Below are 21,678 nucleotides of genomic sequence, written 5' to 3'. Positions count from 1 at the left end.
AGTTTTTTGTGTCTTCAATTTCTTTCATCAGTGCTTTATAGTTTTCATTATAGATATCTTTCACTTCTTTGGTTAATTCCTAAGTATTTAATTTTATTTGTGGCTTTATAAATAAGAATATCTTTTTATTCTTTTTCACATTGTTCACTGCTGGCATATAAACATGCTACTGATTTTTTGTATGTTGACTTTGTATCCTGCAACTTCACTGAATCTGTATCATTTCGTTCTAATAGTTTTTTTGGTGGCGTCTATAGGTTTTTCCAAATATAAGATCATATCATCTGTAAACAGGGATAATTTGACTTCTTCCTTTCCAATCTGGATGCCCTTTATTTCTTTCTCTTGTCTGACTGCTCTAGCTAGGACTTTTAGTACTATGTTGAGTAACAATGGTGAAAGTGGGCATCCTTGTTGAGTTCCAGATCTAAGAGGAAAGGTTTCACTTTTTCACCATTTAGTATGACTAACTGTAGGTTTGTCACATATGGCTTTTATTATGTTGAAGTGTGTTCCTTCTATAACCAGTTTATTGAAGGTTTTTATCATGAAGGAACATTGAACTTCATCAACCTCACTTCTTTTTTCTTTTCTTTTTTTTGAGATGGAGTCTCACTCTGTCACCAGGCTGGAGTGCAGTGGTGCAATCTCAACTCACTGCAACCTCTGCCTCCCGGGTTCAAGCAATTCTCCTGCCTCAGCCTCCCGAGTAGCTGGGAATGCAGGTGCGCGCCACCACGCCCAGCTTTTTGTATTTTTAGTAGAGACGAGGTTTCACCATGTTGGCCAGGATGGTCTCAATCTCTTGACCTTGTGATCCGCCAGCCTCGGCCTCCCAAAGTGCTGGGGTTACAGGCATGAGCCACTGTGCCTGGCCATCAACGTCACTTTTTAAGTATCAACTGAAATGATCATATGATTTTTATCTTTCATTCTGTTGATGACTTTAGTTCTTATCAAGAACCCAAGGATATTTTATGGAAATCCTGAAATGCCTACTAATTAATCATAATTACTACAGTTTTTGCAACAGTTTGATAATTTTAAATTATTGGAATCAAAAAGTCTATTTACACCAAAATTTAAGAGAATAATCAATTCACTCACATATCTTATTTTTCTTCCTAAGAATATGTAACCATGAGAACAGGGTTCTAGGGTCTGTCATATTCACAAATATATCCCAGTGCCTAACAGTGTTTTTTAAATTTTTATCTTTAATTGACATAATAATTGTGAATATTTACGAGGTATAAAATATTTTGATCCTTGCATACATTGTGAAATGATCACAGTATAGCATATCCACCACCTCAAATATTTCTTGTGAGAACATTTAAAATCTTTTGCTATTCTAAAATATACAATTCATTATTATTAATTATAACCACCTTGTTGCACAACAGAACACCAGAATTGATTCTTCCTAACTATAACTTTGTACTCACTGACCAACTTCTCCCTTCTCCCCATCCACCTCTAATCTCCGTTAACCACCATACTATGCTCTACTTGTATAAGTTCAACTTTTTTAGATTCCACATGTAAGCAAGATCATACAGTATCTGTCTTTCTGTGCCTGTCTTATTTCACTTAACATAATGTCATCTTAAGCAAGATCATACAGTATCTGTCTTTCTGTGCCTGTCTTATTTCACTTAACATAATGTCATCTAGGTTCATCTGTGTTGGTGCAAATGACAGAACTTCCTGGGTCTTTTTAAGGTGGAATAGTATTCTAGTGTGTGTGTGTGTGTGTGTGTGTGTATATGTGTATATGTATGTGTGTGTATGTATATATATATACATACAATATATGTTTTAAATCTATTCATTCATTTAGATAAATACTTAGGTTGTTTGCATGGCTACTGTGAATAATGGGACAAAGAAGATGGGACTTTTTTCATAGTGATTTTATTTTCTTTGAGAACATTCCCAGTAATGGGATTGCAGGGTCTTATGGTAGTTCTATTTTTAGTTTTTTGAGGAACCTCCATAATGTCTTCCAATGTAGCTGTACTAATTACAATACCACCAACAGTTTATAAGAGCTCCCTTTTCTCCACGTCCTCATCAACACTTGTTTCATCTTTCTGATATGACCAATCTAAGAAATATGTGAGGTGATGTGCATTAACTTGCATTTCTCTGATGATTAGAGATGTTGAGCCTGTTTTTCTATATCTATGTCTTCTTTTCTATGTCTTCTTTTGAGAAATACCAGTTCAAGTCCTTTACTCATTTTAAAAATAGAGTTGTTTCATTGAGTATTTGTATATTTTGTTCCTTGTATATTTTGCACATTAGCACCTAATCCAATATATGATTTACAAATATTTTCTCTCAATAATTGGGTTCTAACACAGTGTTTTATACATGCCTGGTCCACCTCAAATACTGGCTGAATGACTGAAAATAAATTCTTCAAATATTCTAAAGAAAATCAGAGTTTCAAGAAAGGTTTTCAGAACTTACTGAATTTCTATTACCTATCAATTTTAATGAGAAATTACAGGTGTACGAAGAGTATCCCCTATATTATTGCCATGGAAGTTTGTTTCCTGTGTTTTGTGTTTGTTTTTGTTTTAGTTCACAATCAAGATTCCTTAAGATTCTTCAATTATTTTACTGACTTTGGCATCAAGTTCAACTCCTTGGCATGGTTTAGGGTCAGAATTAAGGCAAGTAACCTTTAGTACTCACAAGAATAAAACAATCAAATGGTTTTACTACTCCCACATAAAGGTAAGCTTCATTAAAATACAGCAAAACACCACGTATGTTCAAAACTCTCCAATGCAAGTGTAGTTGAGATTTCTTAAAATCTGTCTGTAATCACCTAACCTTCAAGGTTTGAGAAAAAGTATTAAATTGTGCACAGATAATTTCTTGTATTGTCATAATCTTCCCCTTAAATAAGCATTAGTTCAACTTGATCATAAAAACATTTCATTTCCTGCATTAAAAAAAAAATTCCAAACAAAATAAAGTTGTTGAACCAATAATAATTGCCAAAAAGTACTAAGAACTTAAGCATTAATATGTGAAGCGGCAGACATTGACAATGCATTGGTAATGGGTAATAATCCAGCCAAAGACTCACTATGCAAAAATAGGCAAGATGGCTCACTTTTCATCTACTATACTAAAGAGTCATCCCTGTCCTCCATATCCCTCCCAAGCATATATTCTTTCAATGACCAGAGATTAGTATAATTGCATAGAATGACATGGGTAAACTAGAGGAATGTCTTAATATAGTCCAGAAGCTATTATGCAGTCTCGTTTCTTAAATATCATTAATTTATTCAAATTATAAAATATACAAATTCACAAGGTATTAGATCACTATCCTACATATATATTCTTAATGTTAAATACTCCTAGCCTCCATAAAATGATTCCTTGTTTTTTCCTATTGTCCCTTTACTTTGATTCATCTGGAATTTTGTCAGAATTATAGAAATACAAATAAAAGGTATGTCTCAAAAATGTCTGATAGAGTAAATAAAATCAAATGTCATATAAAAGTCTTACCTATATATTTTATTCATAAATCTCCTCCTTCCTCTAGCACAGAAAATAGGCAATTCAGAATTCAAACTAATGCATGTCTGCATGACAATTTTTTAAAAAAATGAATTAAACTTTCAATCAACAGCAATCTCTTATCAGTAAAAGCATTTTAAAGATGAGAGATTGTAGATCAAAAAATTTTATTTAGTACTTGTATTTTGTACTACATTTATTTACTATCTTAGAAAAACATGACTTATTAGGCAAATTTAACTCCAGCAACTATCTGGATCTTATAAAGCATACCCAGCTGAAGGAGACAGAGAAGCTTCAACTAATGTATCATTTTTCAAACTAAGTTATCTGATGTTCTGAACACACAGAAGAGACTAATAACTCACCATTCCAAAATTCCTTAAAGACAAAGAATAAAGCAATTATGAGATAACTATTTCTAAGACAGAAATCACATTAATAAGATACATTCAGAAATTTAAAAGCAAAGTTACTGCAATGGCTTTGAAGAGGATTTAAAATCTAACGAATAGTATGCCAACGTTCCTCATCATACCAGATTTACAGCTAACCACAAAAGGATAAGGCTAGGTTCATACTAAGCTAATGGCTTCATAGGCTTAATAATAAGTTATTTAGCTCTGCTTCCTATACAATTACACATAATATTAAACTAAATAATATTTAAAGAGCCTAAAATCCTCATGTGTTAATCCACATAGAGTCCACCTAGTTTACCACTCTCAAAAATTCAGAGATAATCAAACCTGGTCTAAGTATGTTTCAATATAAAAAAAAATCAGCATTGTCCTATTTGCCAGGAAGAGAACCTAACAAAAATGTTTTGCTTTATTATTTAAATAAAGTCTGAGCTAAAAAGTTAAAAAAAGTCTAAAATATTAACAATACTCTAGAAGGGCAGATAGGATATATATCCTCATAATCACCCTCCCATACAAAAGAACCAATTCCTCTTGACAATAAGTAAAAGAGACTATGCTTGCCTACCAATCTCTAATTTACTCGTTATTTGACACACATAACTACGCAACAATAAAATGTAAACTATGGTTTATACTGATAATTGTGAAGACTTTCTTCCTTAGAATTTAAAACAGATTAAAAAGGTTCTAAGTATAGCAGTCATTGGTTTGATTGATTCTACGGAAAGTTTGAAATGGATGAAAGCTTAAAAGGTTAAAAAATTCAACTGATTTTTTTTTTTTTTTTAAAAAACATACCTCACCTCAACGAAGCATGGCTGATAGCTTTTATAGCAAGATTAAAATAATTAACCTATTAAGTATACTACATGTGATGCTTTAACAAATTCACAAACTGTGAAAATTAAATGACATTCTAGGTTAGGTATATATTTACTCAAAACCTTGTATTTAAGTCCCCATTATATATAAATACATAAAAATGTGGAAGTATAAGAAAAAAACAATACTCACAGGATTACAGTACAGCATGGAAAACATGTATTTTTTCCAAAGTAATACATATTATAGAAACAGGATCAAAGTAAGTAGAAATCTTTACAAAACAAAACAAGTGGTTAATTCTATCTCCTGCTTCCTTTTCCCTTCCCCTAAGTTTTTAGGGAAACGGCATCTGAAAAAAAGAATAGAAAGACCTCACCCTAGGATTGGGGTCTTTGGGGATAGTTACTTAACAGCTGAATCCAGGAGAAGTTTCTAGGCAAAAGGACCAGTGTAAGCAAAGATACCCTAACATTCTGCTTTGAGAGTTACATACAATTTTAAAGCACAAAAACAGTAGGCTGGGGCTAGGTAATTACGGAGGGTTATGCAAAGAGATGGATCTAAACCAATGTACATGATAGGCAGCTCCTGAAAAATTTTAAGCAGGAAAGAAACATCGTATTTCTGGCAATAACACATAAGAGGATAGGTTAAAAGATTATTGCTAGATGAGGCGAAGCTAAGGATCTAAACAAGGCAGAAGCAGTAAAATAGGATATGACAATTACAGCTAATCAAAGTAGGTAGAATATAAAGTTCTGTGAGGGGCTGGGAAAGGGAGAGAACACCATTATCTGGCTTCTGCTTTTCTTTTTCATTTAAATACATAATCTAAACATAAACCCAGAATCTATGTAAAGGATTCAGTGACCTGACATATAATAAAGGTATCCATTATAGAAAACTAACAAATCTAGAAAAGAGCTTTTTTAAGTAAGCCTGCTTAAAAGACAGATCAAAACTTTTTAGTGAGGAATAAGAACAAAAACTGTCTGGCATTTAAATAATAAAGCTAATAATTCTGAAAGAAAAAAGATTAGTAAAATTGCAACTACCTGCTATTGCTTACAGAAAAATCAAATATGAATAGTATTATAAAAGATAATATTTGTCTCAGCATGTCTGATTTCAAATCATAATCTTAAGGATCATTTTCACTCAAGAGTATTTAAGGGCTACATCATTTTTCCCAAGTGCCTCTCTCAATCCTTGTGTGATATTCAAATCACTTGTTTACAGAAAATATCAAAACACTCTTGAAGAAAATACTGTTTGCCTATTTTCCCTTCTTGAACTGTTAACCCATATAACTCTGCTAGAATCTAATTTAATGACAGCTTTGCAAGCAATTTTAGCAATTCTCCAACAATATTTTCATAAACTTCATGAAATCTAGTATGTTTTACAAGATCTGCTACTTTATTTTACAATACAACCACTCTTACCTCTTCCATCAATAAAATCCTAATGCAAACCAACATCTCCTCTCTTCTGGACTGCTACAATGCTTCCTAACTTTTCTCCCCAGCTTCCAATGTCAGGGGGTTGAGAGGGACACATCTTCTCTGTTCTCCACACAGGGATCCAAATAAACATTTTAAAATCTAAATCAGATCCTGCTCAACACTATCCCATAGCTTTCCATCATAATTAGTCTTTACTTGATTAATGTGTCAACTTAAATGTCACCTCCTTGGAGAAGCCTGGCTATGAAAACTAAAACAAAATCCTCTTGCAAAGCCCTGGCATGCCTAACTATTCTTCCTAAGGTAGTGCAGTCATGCATCACTCAATGACAGGGAAACAGTCTGAGAAATATGTCATTAGGCAATTTTGTCATTATGTGATCATAGAGTATACTTACACAAACCAAGATGGGGGTGTGTGTGTATGTGTGTGTGTATATACACACACACATATATGTATATATACACATATATACATATATATGTACGTGTATATATACTATATACACACATAGGTATATATGTACGTGTATATATACTATATACACACATAGGTATATATGTACGTGTATATATACTATATACACACATAGGTATATATGTACGTGTATATACTATATACACACACGTATCTATGTACGTGTATATACTATATATACACATACGTATATATGTATGTGTATATACACATATATGTACGTGTATATACACATATATGTATATATGTACGTGTATATACACATATGTATATATGTACGTGTATATACACATATGTATATATGTACGTGTATATACATATATACACATATATACGTGAAAAACCAATGTCCCAGCACCATTACTGAATATCAGTCATTTCCCCTACTTGATCTGCAATGCCAATATCAAGTGTCATATATTAGGTCTCTTTATGTGCTCTATTATTTTCTTATGAGATCACCGTCATATATGCAGTCCATCACTGACTGAAACGTCATTATGCAGTGCATGACTGTATTGTATGTTATATACTACTACTATGCTATACATTGGCCCTTTTAGTGTCTCCCCCAACCTCCATACACACGTCCCAAAATGTAAGCTCCAAAGGGACAGGGACTTTGTCAGCTAGATCCAACACCTAGAATAGTCCCTAGCACATCAGAGGCATTCAATAAATAGAGCAATTAAGTAAATGCACTATACTGTCACAAGTTCATAAAATCCAACAGTGAGAGACTGAGTAACAAAGATCTGCAAACAATATATACAAAAAAAAATTTGCTACCGTTAAACAGAGAGAAATAAGACAATGGGAATGAATTATTATTAGTGAACTTTCTGTGATGTGACAACTTTTTCTTCCCTGTATGTACTTATTTAATAAGTATTCCATTGACAAAGATCCTGTGCATATAAGAACTGAATTCAAGGCTTAAAGATAACAGTATACACAGACCAAGTCATTCTCAAATGTTTCAAGGAAAGTAAAATATAGAAGAAAATCGGCTGAATTACACAGCTAAAATAACACCAGAATTAACGAACTCACAAGGATTCTCCATACTATAATTAATGGGAAAAACGTCAAACCTCTGAATTCTCCTTAACTAGAACATCCCTGCACCCTTTCTGTACATGATGTACCGAACTAGATCCATAATAGCTTTACTAAAGTGATAAAGTTTCTGAAGGTTATTATAATCTACCATAGTAGATAGAACTGGACTTCCTGATAGTCCACATTACCCTAAAACTATTTGTCTGATAAGATTCCATTAAATCGTTATCCTAAACAGAGTGGATTTAACAAATCAAAAACAAATGATTTCATGTAAAACTGTTCTTAGTTTGAACATTTCAAGCATAAAAATTCAAAACTCAAGATTCAGATAGTATATATTTCATGAAGTAGAATTTTAGAGCTAAAAGGGAAACACACACATTAACCATGTTTTACAAATACCTACTACTAAATGAAACCAGGCTTTATTCTAAAATCTTGGGAAATGGTCATGACAAATATAATCCTATTCTAATATCGCATATAGAAGAATTAATTAAATTAATAACAAGGAGTTATAAGAAAATACCAAGGAAATCTAAACTAACAGATCTGTCTATTACCCTCATTTTAAATGTGGGAAAAGTGATCTGTCCAATAAAATTTAACAAGTTAGGGGGAGAAGTCCAAGGTTTTATCACATTTTTCCCTAATATTACCACTTCATGTTCTCAAATTTAGATTTTTTAATGTCATCTGACTTTAATTCACAAGATATTTAAAGCTATCATTACTTTAAGAAATTCATCAAACTTTTAATCCAACTGTGAATTCATAACATTATAGTATTCTACTCGCTAACTCTTCCTGGCATGAAATTTAACGCATTAAGGAAACAGATGGGCCATATGAATCTCATTTCTATATCATGACCAAAGTAATTTCTCAGGGGTTTCATACACTGCATGGAAAAGGCTCCTAAAGGACTAGACCATATGCACACTTTGTAATATGAATTCTAATCAATTGCAAGTGTGAAGCTTGTACCTGTGTGATGGAGAAGGAGCTTCAAATTGAGGCACTGTGCTATCCTCACTGACAGGAGAGTATAAGCCACTCATTTCCTGAAAATAAAATTATTTGAATTATAGTAGATATTTCAAATAGAAGATATATAAATCAAAAAGAGGCATGATATATTCCTTTCTATTCCCAGGTTTTCATCAGTCCCTGTTTGTCTCAACATCAAATTTCTGAAGGCTTCCTCTCCACAGAATACAAAAGCAATGACATGTGAAAAGTTAAGAGACAAGCCTTTTCTATGGTACACAATCTTAAAGAACTATAAATTGTTTACTAAATATTGTTCATCATTAATGAAGCCACCAAATGCAGAAAAAGATAAATGTAAATGTAAATATTTTAAATGACATGTACATTATACTATGTGAATAGTGAACTAGCATATCATTAATTCAGGTGATAATCTATTGATAAATGTTAAGATAAATATGACAGTAAGATAACTGGATCATCAGGTTCCGCTCGTGAACATAAAAACACAAAAAACACCCAGAATATGTCAGTCTCTGCTTTATAAATATTCTTCACAAATATTAAGATTGAAATATCAGCTTTGTTTAATAATGACTTAAACTCTAATTTTTGATCAGTAATCCAGAGGAATAGGCCTAATCAACCATTATATAAATTTTATCTCTCACACTGACAACCTAGCTTCCTTTTCTATGTACTAACTTTGATTAATGAAAAAATAGCAAATTTTAAAATGCCACTAAAGATGCATAATCAGGTAGAATTATTTCTGGTTAATCCAACCTCAGCTCAATCATACAGTCAAGTAAGTGACATAAATGTGTAACAACTTAAGAATGCTACAGAGGATACTGAACATCCACTAAATATTAAATCCATTAATCTTAAACATGTTCTATGTATCAGCAAAAGAAAATTACAATACATATAAATAATTAAAAACACAAACTAAATTAATACAGCCAAAGGCAAAAACTTCAAATCATAATACCCTATAAGACTCCCAAGGATCCTCCCATAAATTTCCTTAGGTAAACTATATTAAACTGTAAATTCCCAGAATATTGATAATGTATTCTTATATTTCTCTTTTAATTAACCTTAACTCCTAGAAATGCACAGAGTAGGTATGTAAAAGTTATTAATAAAAAAAGCATTTTAGTGGTAATAATTGACAGTTTTAAGTTATGATGGCACTCCAAGAAAACTGAGTGATTTTTTTTGTCAATCTAATCGAGAAAAATTATGGCAATAAAACATTGTAAAACAAATTTAGACTATATTTTATCATCAAGTGTTCAGAATGTTTTTTCCTACAAAAATTCATTCTCAATTAAAACAAAAGTAACAGCTGTTCCTTTCTTCCTAAGACCAATCCCATAAACTTAACACAGCAACTTAATGGAAAGGTGACAATTTCATGAAATTGAAAAATTGCTAAGGATGTGAGAAATTCTTGATTCCTTACTTCCACTCTCTTAATATCCTCTTCCAAAACACTTAGCTCCTTCTGGATCTGTTCCAGTTGCTGCAGATTAAATAGAGAGAGAGAGAGACAAAAAAAAAAAGCCTAAGCCAAACCAAAATGGCATCACCATGATCATAAAATAAATTTACATTAGGAAAATAATTTCTATCAAACTTGGCACTAATGGCAAATTAACAGGAGGGATAACCATCAACAAAATATAGCTAGAAGTTCCCATTTTTTAATGCAAAGATAGAGAATTATGTGAAAACACAATGTTGTACTTCTTTAACACAACAGTTTGATTTTACAATAAAAGTATGAGAGATGAATGACAGTGACTTAAAAAAATACAAGATAGCCAAAGAACTTTCACATTACCTCATTTAGTTGTTAAACAGAAAAATTCAGCATGTCAGTTGTTAATCACACTTTTTTTTTTAAATAGAGATAGGTTTCACTATGTTGCCCAGACTGGTCTCCAACTTTTGAGCTCAAGCAATCTGCCCACCTCAGCCTCCCAAAGTGCTGGTATTACAGGCATGAGCCACTGCACCAGAACTTTAATCACACTTTATAAACAAAGATTAGTCTGACAGAGGTTAAATCCCCTCACCCAAAAGCAACCACAAGTCAGTATCTTAACACTTCCTTCTTAAGGGTTTTAAAAACATATTTGAGTTAGTATTTCATCTTTTATATCTCGCCTATTAAACCATTAATAATTTTCCATGCCACTAAAATGCAAACATTGTAACTGTTGAATAACATTTAATATATTGAACCATTCCCTTTCTCATTAGAGATTTAAGTTGCCTGCAAACTATCATATATAATTCTGGAACATATTGTTGTTTCAGATTTCATTTCATTTTCAGATTTTATTAAAAGGTTACTTCAGATTTTATTGAGAGTATTAAAAATAAAATTATTCAATCAAAAGAAAACTGCTTTCCAAAAACACTATACCAATTTAAATTTCTATCATCAGTATGCGGTTGTCTTACTCTAACCTGGATATATTGAACAAATTTATAAATGTAAAATATTAACAACTAATACTTATATATTACTGATTGCCAGATGTGAAAATGAAGCACAGAAAGGTTAAATGATTTGTCCAAAATCATTCTGTAAGTGGCAGAACTGGAATTCAAATTAAGGTAGGCTTCTTGTTCCAGAATTCATGCTTTTAACTACTATTCTTTACTACCTATTGAAAACAGTACCTTATTATTAACTCATTTCTTTAATAACTGATAAGGGCGAACAGGGTTTTTTATAGACTTATTAGCATTAGTATCTTCTGTGGCAACACAGGCAAAGTTGGTAATACAATTAATAACTTATTCATTCAAATATTTACCAATTCTAGGCACCTTCCTAAGTACTGAGAAGAACAGGATCTAAAAACAACTGTAGCCATTACCCTGAGTTCAGTCTAGGGGAAATGGCAAATAAGAAAGCCAATAGTTGAAATATCATAGCAAGCATTATGATGATGGTATACAACGTATTAAGGGAATATAGACCACATCTAATGTAGAGCTGGTGGGGTAAGAAGAGGACTAGATAACTAAAATTTGATTGAAAATTAAATCAGAGGCTGAGCCTTAAAGGACTAACAGAATTCTGCTAAGTGGAAAACAGTGAGGCATGACAGAATAAGCAGAGTAAATAACAACATATTTGAAGGTACAAAAGCTATGAGAAAGGTAAATAATAAATCTGAGTAAGGCAATAAATAAAACTGCTTAACATCAATCAGTATAGTCAGAAGAGATAAAAACAAAACTGAAATGGTAGAAAACACCAATGTTAAAGAGATGGGCAAAAGAAGCAGCAGCATTAACAATCAAGAAGGGCAAAGTCGCAGCCAGAAAACCAGGGGAAATGACAGTACTATTGGAGAAATCAAGGGTTAAAAGAGTGATTAGCATTTTCAAAAGCTTTCAACTCATCTATCTACTTTAATAAACTTTGTGCCGCCTTAAAATATGTCACACAATGCCCCTTAACTGAAACCCTGCTCACTCTTAAAGACACTGTCTGTTCTGAAACTCTTTCAAATAACGGCTGCTCAATTGATACTGCTCAATTGATAAAGTCTCTAAAGCCCCAGAGTTTACAGGACTTATATTAATAGACAGGAACTCACTATTTCTACTCCATTCCATGGCCATTTCCAACAATTAGTCTTCCACCCTAAAATTAGTTTTCCACCATAACATAAAAACCACTGTCTAGCTCACACCAAGCAGCCAAATCCCTGTCCACCCACTTTAGCCATCTATAAACATCCCAGTTATTCTCCACCATCACTGAAGCCTTTGGGTTCATGGACATTTTCAACTCCAGCATCCAGTGCTGCTGACCTCTAATTCAGCAAAACACTCCATGGTAATCTCTTAAACATTTTCATTTAACTACCTTAAAATGTTCCACTCTTGAAATTTTTATTTAAACAAATGCTTTACTATAAGAGGTCTTTAGAATAATTGCTTTAAAAAATACATTTAAAAAGAAGAATGAATATCTGACAAAGGTCTAATATCCAGAATCTACAAGGAACATAAATAAATGAAAAACAAAAAACAAATAATCCCATTAAAAAATGGGCATAGACATAAACAGACAATTCCCAAAAGGCAACATACAAGTGGCCATCACACATAAAAAAATGCTCAACATCACTAATCGTCAGATAAATGTTAATGAAAACCAAAATGAGATACCATCTCACACCAGTCTGAATGGCAATTATTGAAAAGTGAAAAAACAAAAACAAAAAAACAAAAAACAAACAAAAAAAAGAGATGCTGGTGAGGCTGCAGAGAAAAAGGAATGTTTATATACTGCTGGTGGGAATGTAAATTAGTTCAGCCACTGTGGAGACCGGAGTTTGGAGATTTCTCAAAGACCTTAAAAGTGAACTACTATTCGACCCAGTAATTCCATTATTGAGTATATATCCAAAAGAAAATAAATCATTCTCCCCCAAAGACAAGTGTATTTGTATGTTCATCATAGCTCTATTCATCACAGCAAAGATTCATCAATGCCCATCATTGCCCATCAACGGTGGACTCAATAAAGATGTGATACACAGACACCATGGAATACTATACAGCCATAAAAAAGAACAAATCATGTCATTTGCAGCAACATGGATGGAGCTGGAAGCCATCATCCTAAGTGAATTAATGAAGTAAGAGAAAACCAAATACCACATGTTCTCACTTATAAGTGGGAGTTAAACATTGGGTACTCATACAGATGGTTACAACAGACACTGGGAACTACTGGGGTGGGGGAAGGGAGAAAGGGTTGAAGAACTAACTGTTGAGTACTATGCTCACATTTCTGAGTGATGGGGTCAATCGTACCCCAAATTTTAGGATCACACCATATATCTACATAAGAAACCTGTACATGTGCTCCCTGAATCGAAAAGTTGAAATTATATTTAAAAAGAAAGTAAATATCTGTAATATCAATAGTCAAAGACAGCCAATATTACTTGTATGATACATAATAATTGAAATCAAATTTTTATTCTGCTTTTGAACTTGAAATTCCAGAAAAATTTCCAATGTCACCTGAAATCTCAAAATATTAAACTCTCATGTCTTCTCTGAAAATAATGTTCCATCTCCTAATACCTCAAAGCTTTTACTAGATCATATACCTACTGTTATATATGAAGGCTTCTATATATAAGGTGAACCTCATAAAACTGCCAATAATAAAACAATTTTTACTTCAAAACAGCAATTTCATATAGTTCAACTTAAAAATCAAATAACGAAGGCACGGTGTTGTCCTGACAGACATACAGACAGAATGCAAAACGAAATGATATAACCTATCCGTAAGAAAGTCTGACAAGGTATCAGGCAAGAAATATTAAAAAGAAAAAAGTTTGGAAGACTGAAAACTGTTGAGAGAGCACATATTTGAGGTGTTTCCACTTTAAGATGATAATTTTGAAGGGATTTGGAGCTGTAAATTATACGGGCATCAGTGCAAGACATTTTAATACTAGTAAATAGAAAAATGATGAAGGACAACCATTTTGAGGACGTGGAAAGAAGAAATGGGCTAAATTCACTCTGTAAACATCATAACCCCAGGAAGAAGAACCTAGAAGAAAAGTCTGAATATAAGTCCAAGAATGTTTTAAAGATATATGAAGAAAAGTTCAAGAAGCTGAACTGCTATTATCTAAAGGAAAATCAATCACAAATTAGGAATGATAATAAACTCCTAGACCACATTTATCTTAACACCATTACAGAGTTTGGTGCCACTTAAAAAAAATAATAAATATATAAGATGGAGAACGAAGACAATGCTATTTGAGGGCATGGGACTAAGGACTCAATGGCAAGCACTCTCTTAATAGTATGCCAAAGCCCAAAGAAAACTTATAGAAACATTTAACGTAAAGGTAAAGAGTAAATAAGTCTCAGAATCCCTTACGAAGATAAGAGATAGACTCTCCCATTATTGACAATGGCTTTGGTGCAGGTAGGTATTATTGGTACTCAACTGACTTTCATTAGTGCCTTGATAAAGATATGCTTAAGTACTAAACTAATTATTTGAATTTTTAATATAATTTCGAATACATTATATATAATTGTTCCAAATTGAACAAAAGAATACACCATTACACTTTCAGTGGGGAAAAGCTGATTTTAAAAATCGAGCAAGGCTAGGTGAGGTGGCTCACGCCTGTAAGCCCAACACTTTGGGAGGCTGAGGCGGGCGGATCACCTAAGGTCAGAGTTCAAGACCAGTCTGGCCAACAAGGTGACACCCTGTCTCTACTAAAAATATAAAAATTAGCCAGGCGTGGTGGTAGGCACCTGTAATACCAGCTACTTGGGAGGCTGAGGCAGGAGAATCTCTTGAACCTGGGGGGTGCAGGTTGCAGTGAGCCGAGATAGTGCCACTGCACTCCAGCCTGGGCAACAGAGCAAGACTCCATCCCAAAAAATACATACATACATACAGCAGCAAAACTTAATATATACTAATTCTAAGAGAGTTACTACCAAAAACAAAGCATTTAGCCATATGAAGTGCACACTACAGCAAGCCAAAACCCTTGTCATCCCATACTATCACTCCACAAACACTCACATACTTAATATCTAGTTCCTGAAATGGCAGACCTGATTAAAAGACTTCATTTAACCCTTTCATAGCACTTTTTCTTTCTTTTTTTTTTTTTAAAGACAGGGACTCATTCTGTCACCCAGGCTGGAGTGCAGTGGCACAATCTCAGTTCACTGCAGCCTCTGCCTCCTAGGCTCAAGCGATTCTCTCACCTCAGCCTCCCAAGTAGCAGGGACTACAGGCACAGGCCACAATGCTCCACGAATTTTTTTTTTTAATTGTTTGTAGAGACAAAGCCTCGCTATATTGTCCAGGCTGGTCTTGAACTCCTGGCCCTCAAATGATCCTCCTACCTTCACCAATGTGTTAGAATTATAGGCATGAGCCACTGTGCCCAGCCAACATTTTGTTTTAAGCTGAGAAGAAAACAGAAAAAGCAAGAACAAAACCAAATAAATAAATGATAGAGTAGTGAGGGGGCAAAATAAGATAGCTTATTTAAGAGCAAATGTAAACAGATGTCAATACCAGTAGACTGATAAGTTACAAATGTATGATGTAATAGAGCAACTGCTAAAAAATGATACAAAAAATTTACTTTAAAACATTATAGATAAATCAAAATGGAATTCCGAAAAGAAACTGTTCAAAAACCCATGGAAAGAAAAACAGAAAAGCAACAATGATAAAAAAAAAAAAAGAAATATAAAACAAAAAATAAAATGACAGGCTTATGCCATAATATTTATATTAAATAAATAGCCTAAATACACAATTAAAAAACTGAGCCTGGCAGAGTAGATTTACAAAGCATAGTCCAACCATATGCTATCCGTAAGAAATTCACCTAAAAGATAATGAGCCAGTAATAGGTATAACAAGGAAAGAAAGACCTGGTATGAATGCAGGAAATTCTCACCACACATTTAACAACTTTACAATGAATCATGCAACTGCAGAAAACACATTCAAGCACAAATATTTCAAAATTTAACCAATTACCAGTTGGTACAGCAAATATTATATTCGAAGAAAGAAAATACAACTTTCTGATTACAATGCAATTATAACAGAAATCCAGAACAAAAAAAAAAACAAAATCTCAATGTTCAAGTAATAAGACATTTGTTTCTAAATAAGCCACAGGCCTAAGAAAAAAATATAATGAAAATTAGAAATTATTTTGAACAATAATAAAATATGATGCCAAAAGAATTAGGTACAGATTAAAAAATAAGAAACTATGGCCCTAAATGCCTACATTAGAAAAAATAATCTGCATAATAATATGCATATCCAACCAAGCCAACAGATTAGGAAGGAACAAAAAAGTAAAACCAAAGAAAGCAGGATGGAAATAATAAAGAACATAAATAAAACAGAAAACAAACAAAATAGAGAGGAAAAACAAAGTCAAAAGTTGGTTATTAGAAAAAATTCATATAATTGATATATTCCTGGCAAGAACTGATCCAAGGGAACAAGCGAGAGAGAGAGAAAGAGAGAGAGAGAGAGAGAGAGAGAGAGGAACAAGCAAAATAAACACTGCCAGGAATGAACCCTGGTGACATTAAAAACTTAAGACTCTATTAAGACCAATCTTAACGCCAATAAATCTGAAAATTGAGATGACATAAACAATGACTAGAAAAAATTTAACAAATGAAAAGTGACATCTAAAACAAAAACCTTAATAAGAATGTAACTGTTCAAGTAACAGATTCAATAACTTAAAACTGCCCGCAAACAATCACAGGTCTAGACTGCTTCTCCAGTAAGATCTTTAAACATTCAAAAAAGATGTTCTTAGACTACACAAATTATTCCAGAAAATTTAAAAAGAGGATACATTTCCCAACTCATTTGATAAAGCTAGCATAATCTTTATAGCAAAACTGGACAAGATATGTGTAAGAAAAAAAAACTCTCACTCATGAACATAGATGCAAAAATCCTAAACAAAATATAAGCAAACCAAACCATATAGAAGAGAATACACATAATGGCCAAGTTTGGTTTATGTAAGGGGTGCAAGTAGGGGGACCAATTGTCCTGGTGGGGTTTCCTAGAATGCAGAACCTTCAGTGATATAACTAAGATATAAGACACCCCTGGGCCAATCAGGATGGTTGGTCACTCTAGATGCAAAGTTGACTGACACCCCAATGCTAAACCAATGTAATTATTCACATTAACAGAATGAAAAGGAAAAATCGTATCATTGCTACAGGTGCACAAAAATTCTGGAGACTACTCAACCCCACTCAGAAATTTTTTTAAAATTCTCTTAGCAAACTGGGTAGAAATTTACTACCTTGAGTGATAAAAAGTACCTACAAAAAACCTACAGAAAACGTCATACCTAATGGTGACCCGTTGAATGCTTTCACTTTGAGATCAGCATCAAGACTAGGATGCCCCGCTATCACCACTTCTATTCATCATTGTACCGGATGTCCTAGCCAGCAGAGTAAGACAAGAAAAATAAATAAAAGATATAAGGATCATGAAGAATGAAACTAAACTGTTATTATTTGCAGATTATGATGTGTACATAGAAAACATACAAGAATCTACAAATAAATTAGGATTAATGAGAGTTTAACCAGGTTGCTGGATATTTTTAAAAATCTGCATGTAAAACACACCTGTATTTCTACACACTAGCAATAATAAGAAACTAAAGTTAGAGACACAGACATCATTTACAATAGTATCAAAAATGACTAAATCTAAAATAAAGATGCATAAGACTACCCTGAAAAATATAAAAATTTTAAGGCTATTTTAAAGATCTAAATATAGAGGGAAGTACTACGTTCATGGATTAGAAGACTGAATACTGTAAATACACAGTCTCCAGTCAAATTAATCCCAATAAAAAGCACAGTAAGTTTACCATGGAAACGTACTAGCTGATTCTAACATTTATACTGAAATGCAGAGAGCCAGGAATATCCCAGACTTTAAAGAAGAACAACAACTTAATTCAAAGCTCTAGTATTTAATACAAGGTGGTATTGCCAAAAAGACCAGTGAAGCAGAAAAGAGGACCTAGAAACAGACCCACACATACGTGGACACATGATATATGACAAAGGTGAAACTTCAGAGTGATGAAGAAAGAATGGACTTTTTAATAAAGGATGCTTGGGCAGCTAGATATCCATATGAAAATATCTCTATACCTCACATTATACACAAAAATAAATCTTCGAGTATACATCTAAATATGAAAGATAAAAGAATAAAGCTTCAAATAAAGAACAGCATAGAAAAATGTCTTTATGACCACAGGTGGAAAAGACTTCTTTAAGTGACACAAAACACACTAATTATAACAGATAAGATAAATTTCACTCTATTAATATCAGAAACTTCTGGTCATCAAATGACACCATTAAGATAATGAAAAGAATGCAACCCAATTAGAGGGAAAGATATTTGTGATAGACAGATCTGACAAGATGTATATCTAGAATATATAAATATCAAACCATTAAGAAAAATCAAACAAAAATGTAAAAAGTTTTAAACAATTACTTCACACACAAACATGAAAAAACCCAAATGGCCAATCAATGTAGTACTAGGTGCTCAACCTCATAAGTCATCAGGAAAATGCAAATTACAACCATATAACAGTATATACCCCAAGATTAGCTAAACTGGAAAAAAAATCTACTGGTATCATGTACTGGCAAGAACACAGTGCAACAGAAACGCTCATACAATGCCTGCAGGAAGAATAACTAATACAACTTGTTTTGAAAAAATATTTTGGCATTATCTATTAAATTTAAAGATACACATATCCTATGACTCATCAATTCCACTTCTAAATACATTCCATATAAATTTGTACACTAACATAAACCTGGATACACATATAACATAGTAGTATTTTTTGTAAACAGCCCCAAACTGAAAACAACTCAAATGACAATCAACAACAAAAATGGGGCATATTCACTTAATGGAATACTATACAACAACAAAAATCAACCAACTACAGTCATACATAATCATGTGGATGAATCTTAACATGTAGCTGAAGAAGATAGGAATAAAAGATTACATACTGCACAAGCACACTTATATAACGCTCAAAAACAGACAGACCTATGGATACTCAGGCAGCAAAACATTAAAGAAAGGCAAGAAAGTGACTGCCATAAATATCAGAATATTGGTTACCTAATGGGCAAGGAAGATGACTGCAATCCAAAAAGGGTAGTCAGGGTGCTTCAGCCGTTCTAGCAGTATTGCATTGTGCTTACAATGGTGGTTATACAAATGGTCACTCTACTGTAATTCTTTAAACTATAAATTTGGTTTATATACTTTTTTTTGTTTTTCATATAAAAATCATTTAAAATTCAATTCACTAAAATTCCAAGTAAAACCAAAAGGAAACCAAGACTCATCAAAACGATTATATTACAGTAAATTTAATAGGTATCAAAAATTTCCAAAAGTACATTTTAAAATTAAATCAAATGAAACAGAAGGAAATCATTCAAATGCTGGTACAAATTTGCACAGAGAAGACTGGCTTTTACATGGAACCCAACACCCTTTCGTTTAATCTGACCATGAAGGAAGACTAACATGTTCATTTAAATATATATAACTAACAAATGCTGTTAATAGGCAAGTTCTAAGATGGCCTCCAAAGATCCCCGCCTCTTAGTATTCACACCCTTGTGCAATTCTGAGTGTGGAATGAACCAATGATGTGCTTCTAACAAACAGAAAGCAGCAGAAGTTTTAGGATATAATTTCCAAGATGAAGTTACAAAGAGCATGTGACTTCTGTCTTCAATATCCTCTCTTGCTTTCTTACTTGTTCCTTTTGAGAGGTAGCCGGCTGCCACGTAGTGAGCTATCCTGTGGAGAAGCCCCTGCGACAAAAAAATTGGTATCTCTTTCCAGAAGCTGATGAGTGAGCTTGGAAAGTTCCTATCCCAGTCAAACCTTGAGATAACTGCTCCCTTGGCCAACACCTTAATTGCAGCTTGGTAAGAAACCCAGAGCCAAGGCACTCAGCTACTGTGAATCAAAATTCTAGACTCAATATATTAAATTTTTCATGTTTTAGGACATCAAATTTGAGAGTAATTTGTCACACAGCAATAGATAACTAATGCAAATGCCTATTATGTGCCTTGCACTTTCCATTCTCTTAATATTCTAAGGAGAATCAGTAGGAAAAAATAAAATTGAAAATTAAATGGCCCTAAATTACTAGCCAGTTGTGACAGTGGAGTACTCATTATCCAAATGAGTTAAATGAATCTTAACATTAAATCCAAAAAGCATATTTAACTTCTCTGATTGGTATATATCAATGTCTAAACCTACACTCATCAGAACTCCAATTAAAAGTTACAAATGAAATCACGAAGTTAATTTTCAAAGTTTGAATGTCAAAAGTAGCAATTTGCCTCCTGGTAAATCTGTATTTTACTTAAATAAGTTCAAGTATATAAACTATATTACAGGTACTAAGACCTGCAACAATTATATTCATTTTGAAGATTAAACACACAAATAGACTTACATGCAAGAAGAAAATATAACCACTCACTTCAATCTGTCTGCACTAAAACATATTTTCTAGACTAAAGCTTATTATAATTACAAATCACTATAGTACCCAATTCCAATTATTATGAAATTCAAGAAATTTAATCAAAGTAATAGATAAATGTTTACAATTTGTTACCTAGCTTCTCAGAATTTCTTGTGTAATTAAAACTAAAATACTCACTCAATCACAGATATATCAAAATCAAGAAAACCAAAATGTATTAATGACATTACAATCACTGTACACTGGAGGCACAAATATCCAGAAATATTTGGAACTAGTATGTTTCTTGGTTAACCCACCTACTACAAGAAAATATGGTCCAAGAGAAAAGAAAAAAAAAATTAATCACAAACATTACATTAGATTCAAACCAAAATCAAGCGAAAAAGTTCTATGGCATGATTCATCCAGAAGTTTAATAACAGAAATATAAAAACACTATGCCAAAGCTATAAAATCAAAGTCAATATCACAGACGGTGTTGTGGGAGGCCATGGGCCACCACATCAGAGAAAGGCCAAATGAAGATCACACGGAAGAATTGATGTTGGAAAGGAATTCTCCATTATCTCTCCAGAAATGCAGACTGCCAGGCTCCAACAGAGCCTCCCTTAATCTGAACATGCATTTTAGCAAGATCATCAGGGAACTTTCTTTTTTTTGGGACGGATTCTCGCTCTGTT

General features: G+C 33.0%; 1 protein-coding gene across 10 annotated transcripts in view; it reads right to left on the bottom strand.

The window, feature by feature from the left end:
* Nucleotides 1–21,678, bottom strand: part of COP1 (COP1 E3 ubiquitin ligase) — a 263,125-nt gene that overhangs the window by 182,757 nt on the left and 58,690 nt on the right. For 4 of the 10 annotated variants that reach the window (XM_009240673.4, XM_063726391.1, XM_024232778.3 and 1 more), the window contains exons 7-8: nt 10,276–10,335; nt 8,799–8,875 (exon numbers count right to left, since the gene is read on the bottom strand). The exons of 3 other annotated variants lie outside the window; for them this stretch is intronic. In XM_009240673.4, coding sequence (XP_009238948.1) covers nt 8,799–8,875; nt 10,276–10,335 — 137 coding nt within the window. The remainder of the gene's footprint in view (nt 1–8,798; nt 8,876–10,275; nt 10,336–21,678) is intronic. 3 more of the 10 variants (XM_024232782.3, XM_024232783.2, XM_063726395.1) reach the window with 1 other exon arrangement.

The sequence above is a fragment of the Pongo abelii genome, chromosome 1, assembly GCF_028885655.2.
Source record: "Pongo abelii isolate AG06213 chromosome 1, NHGRI_mPonAbe1-v2.0_pri, whole genome shotgun sequence".
NCBI classification, from domain to species: Eukaryota; Metazoa; Chordata; class Mammalia; order Primates; family Hominidae; genus Pongo; species Pongo abelii.
This window is presented reverse-complemented; position numbering and strand designations above follow the sequence as displayed.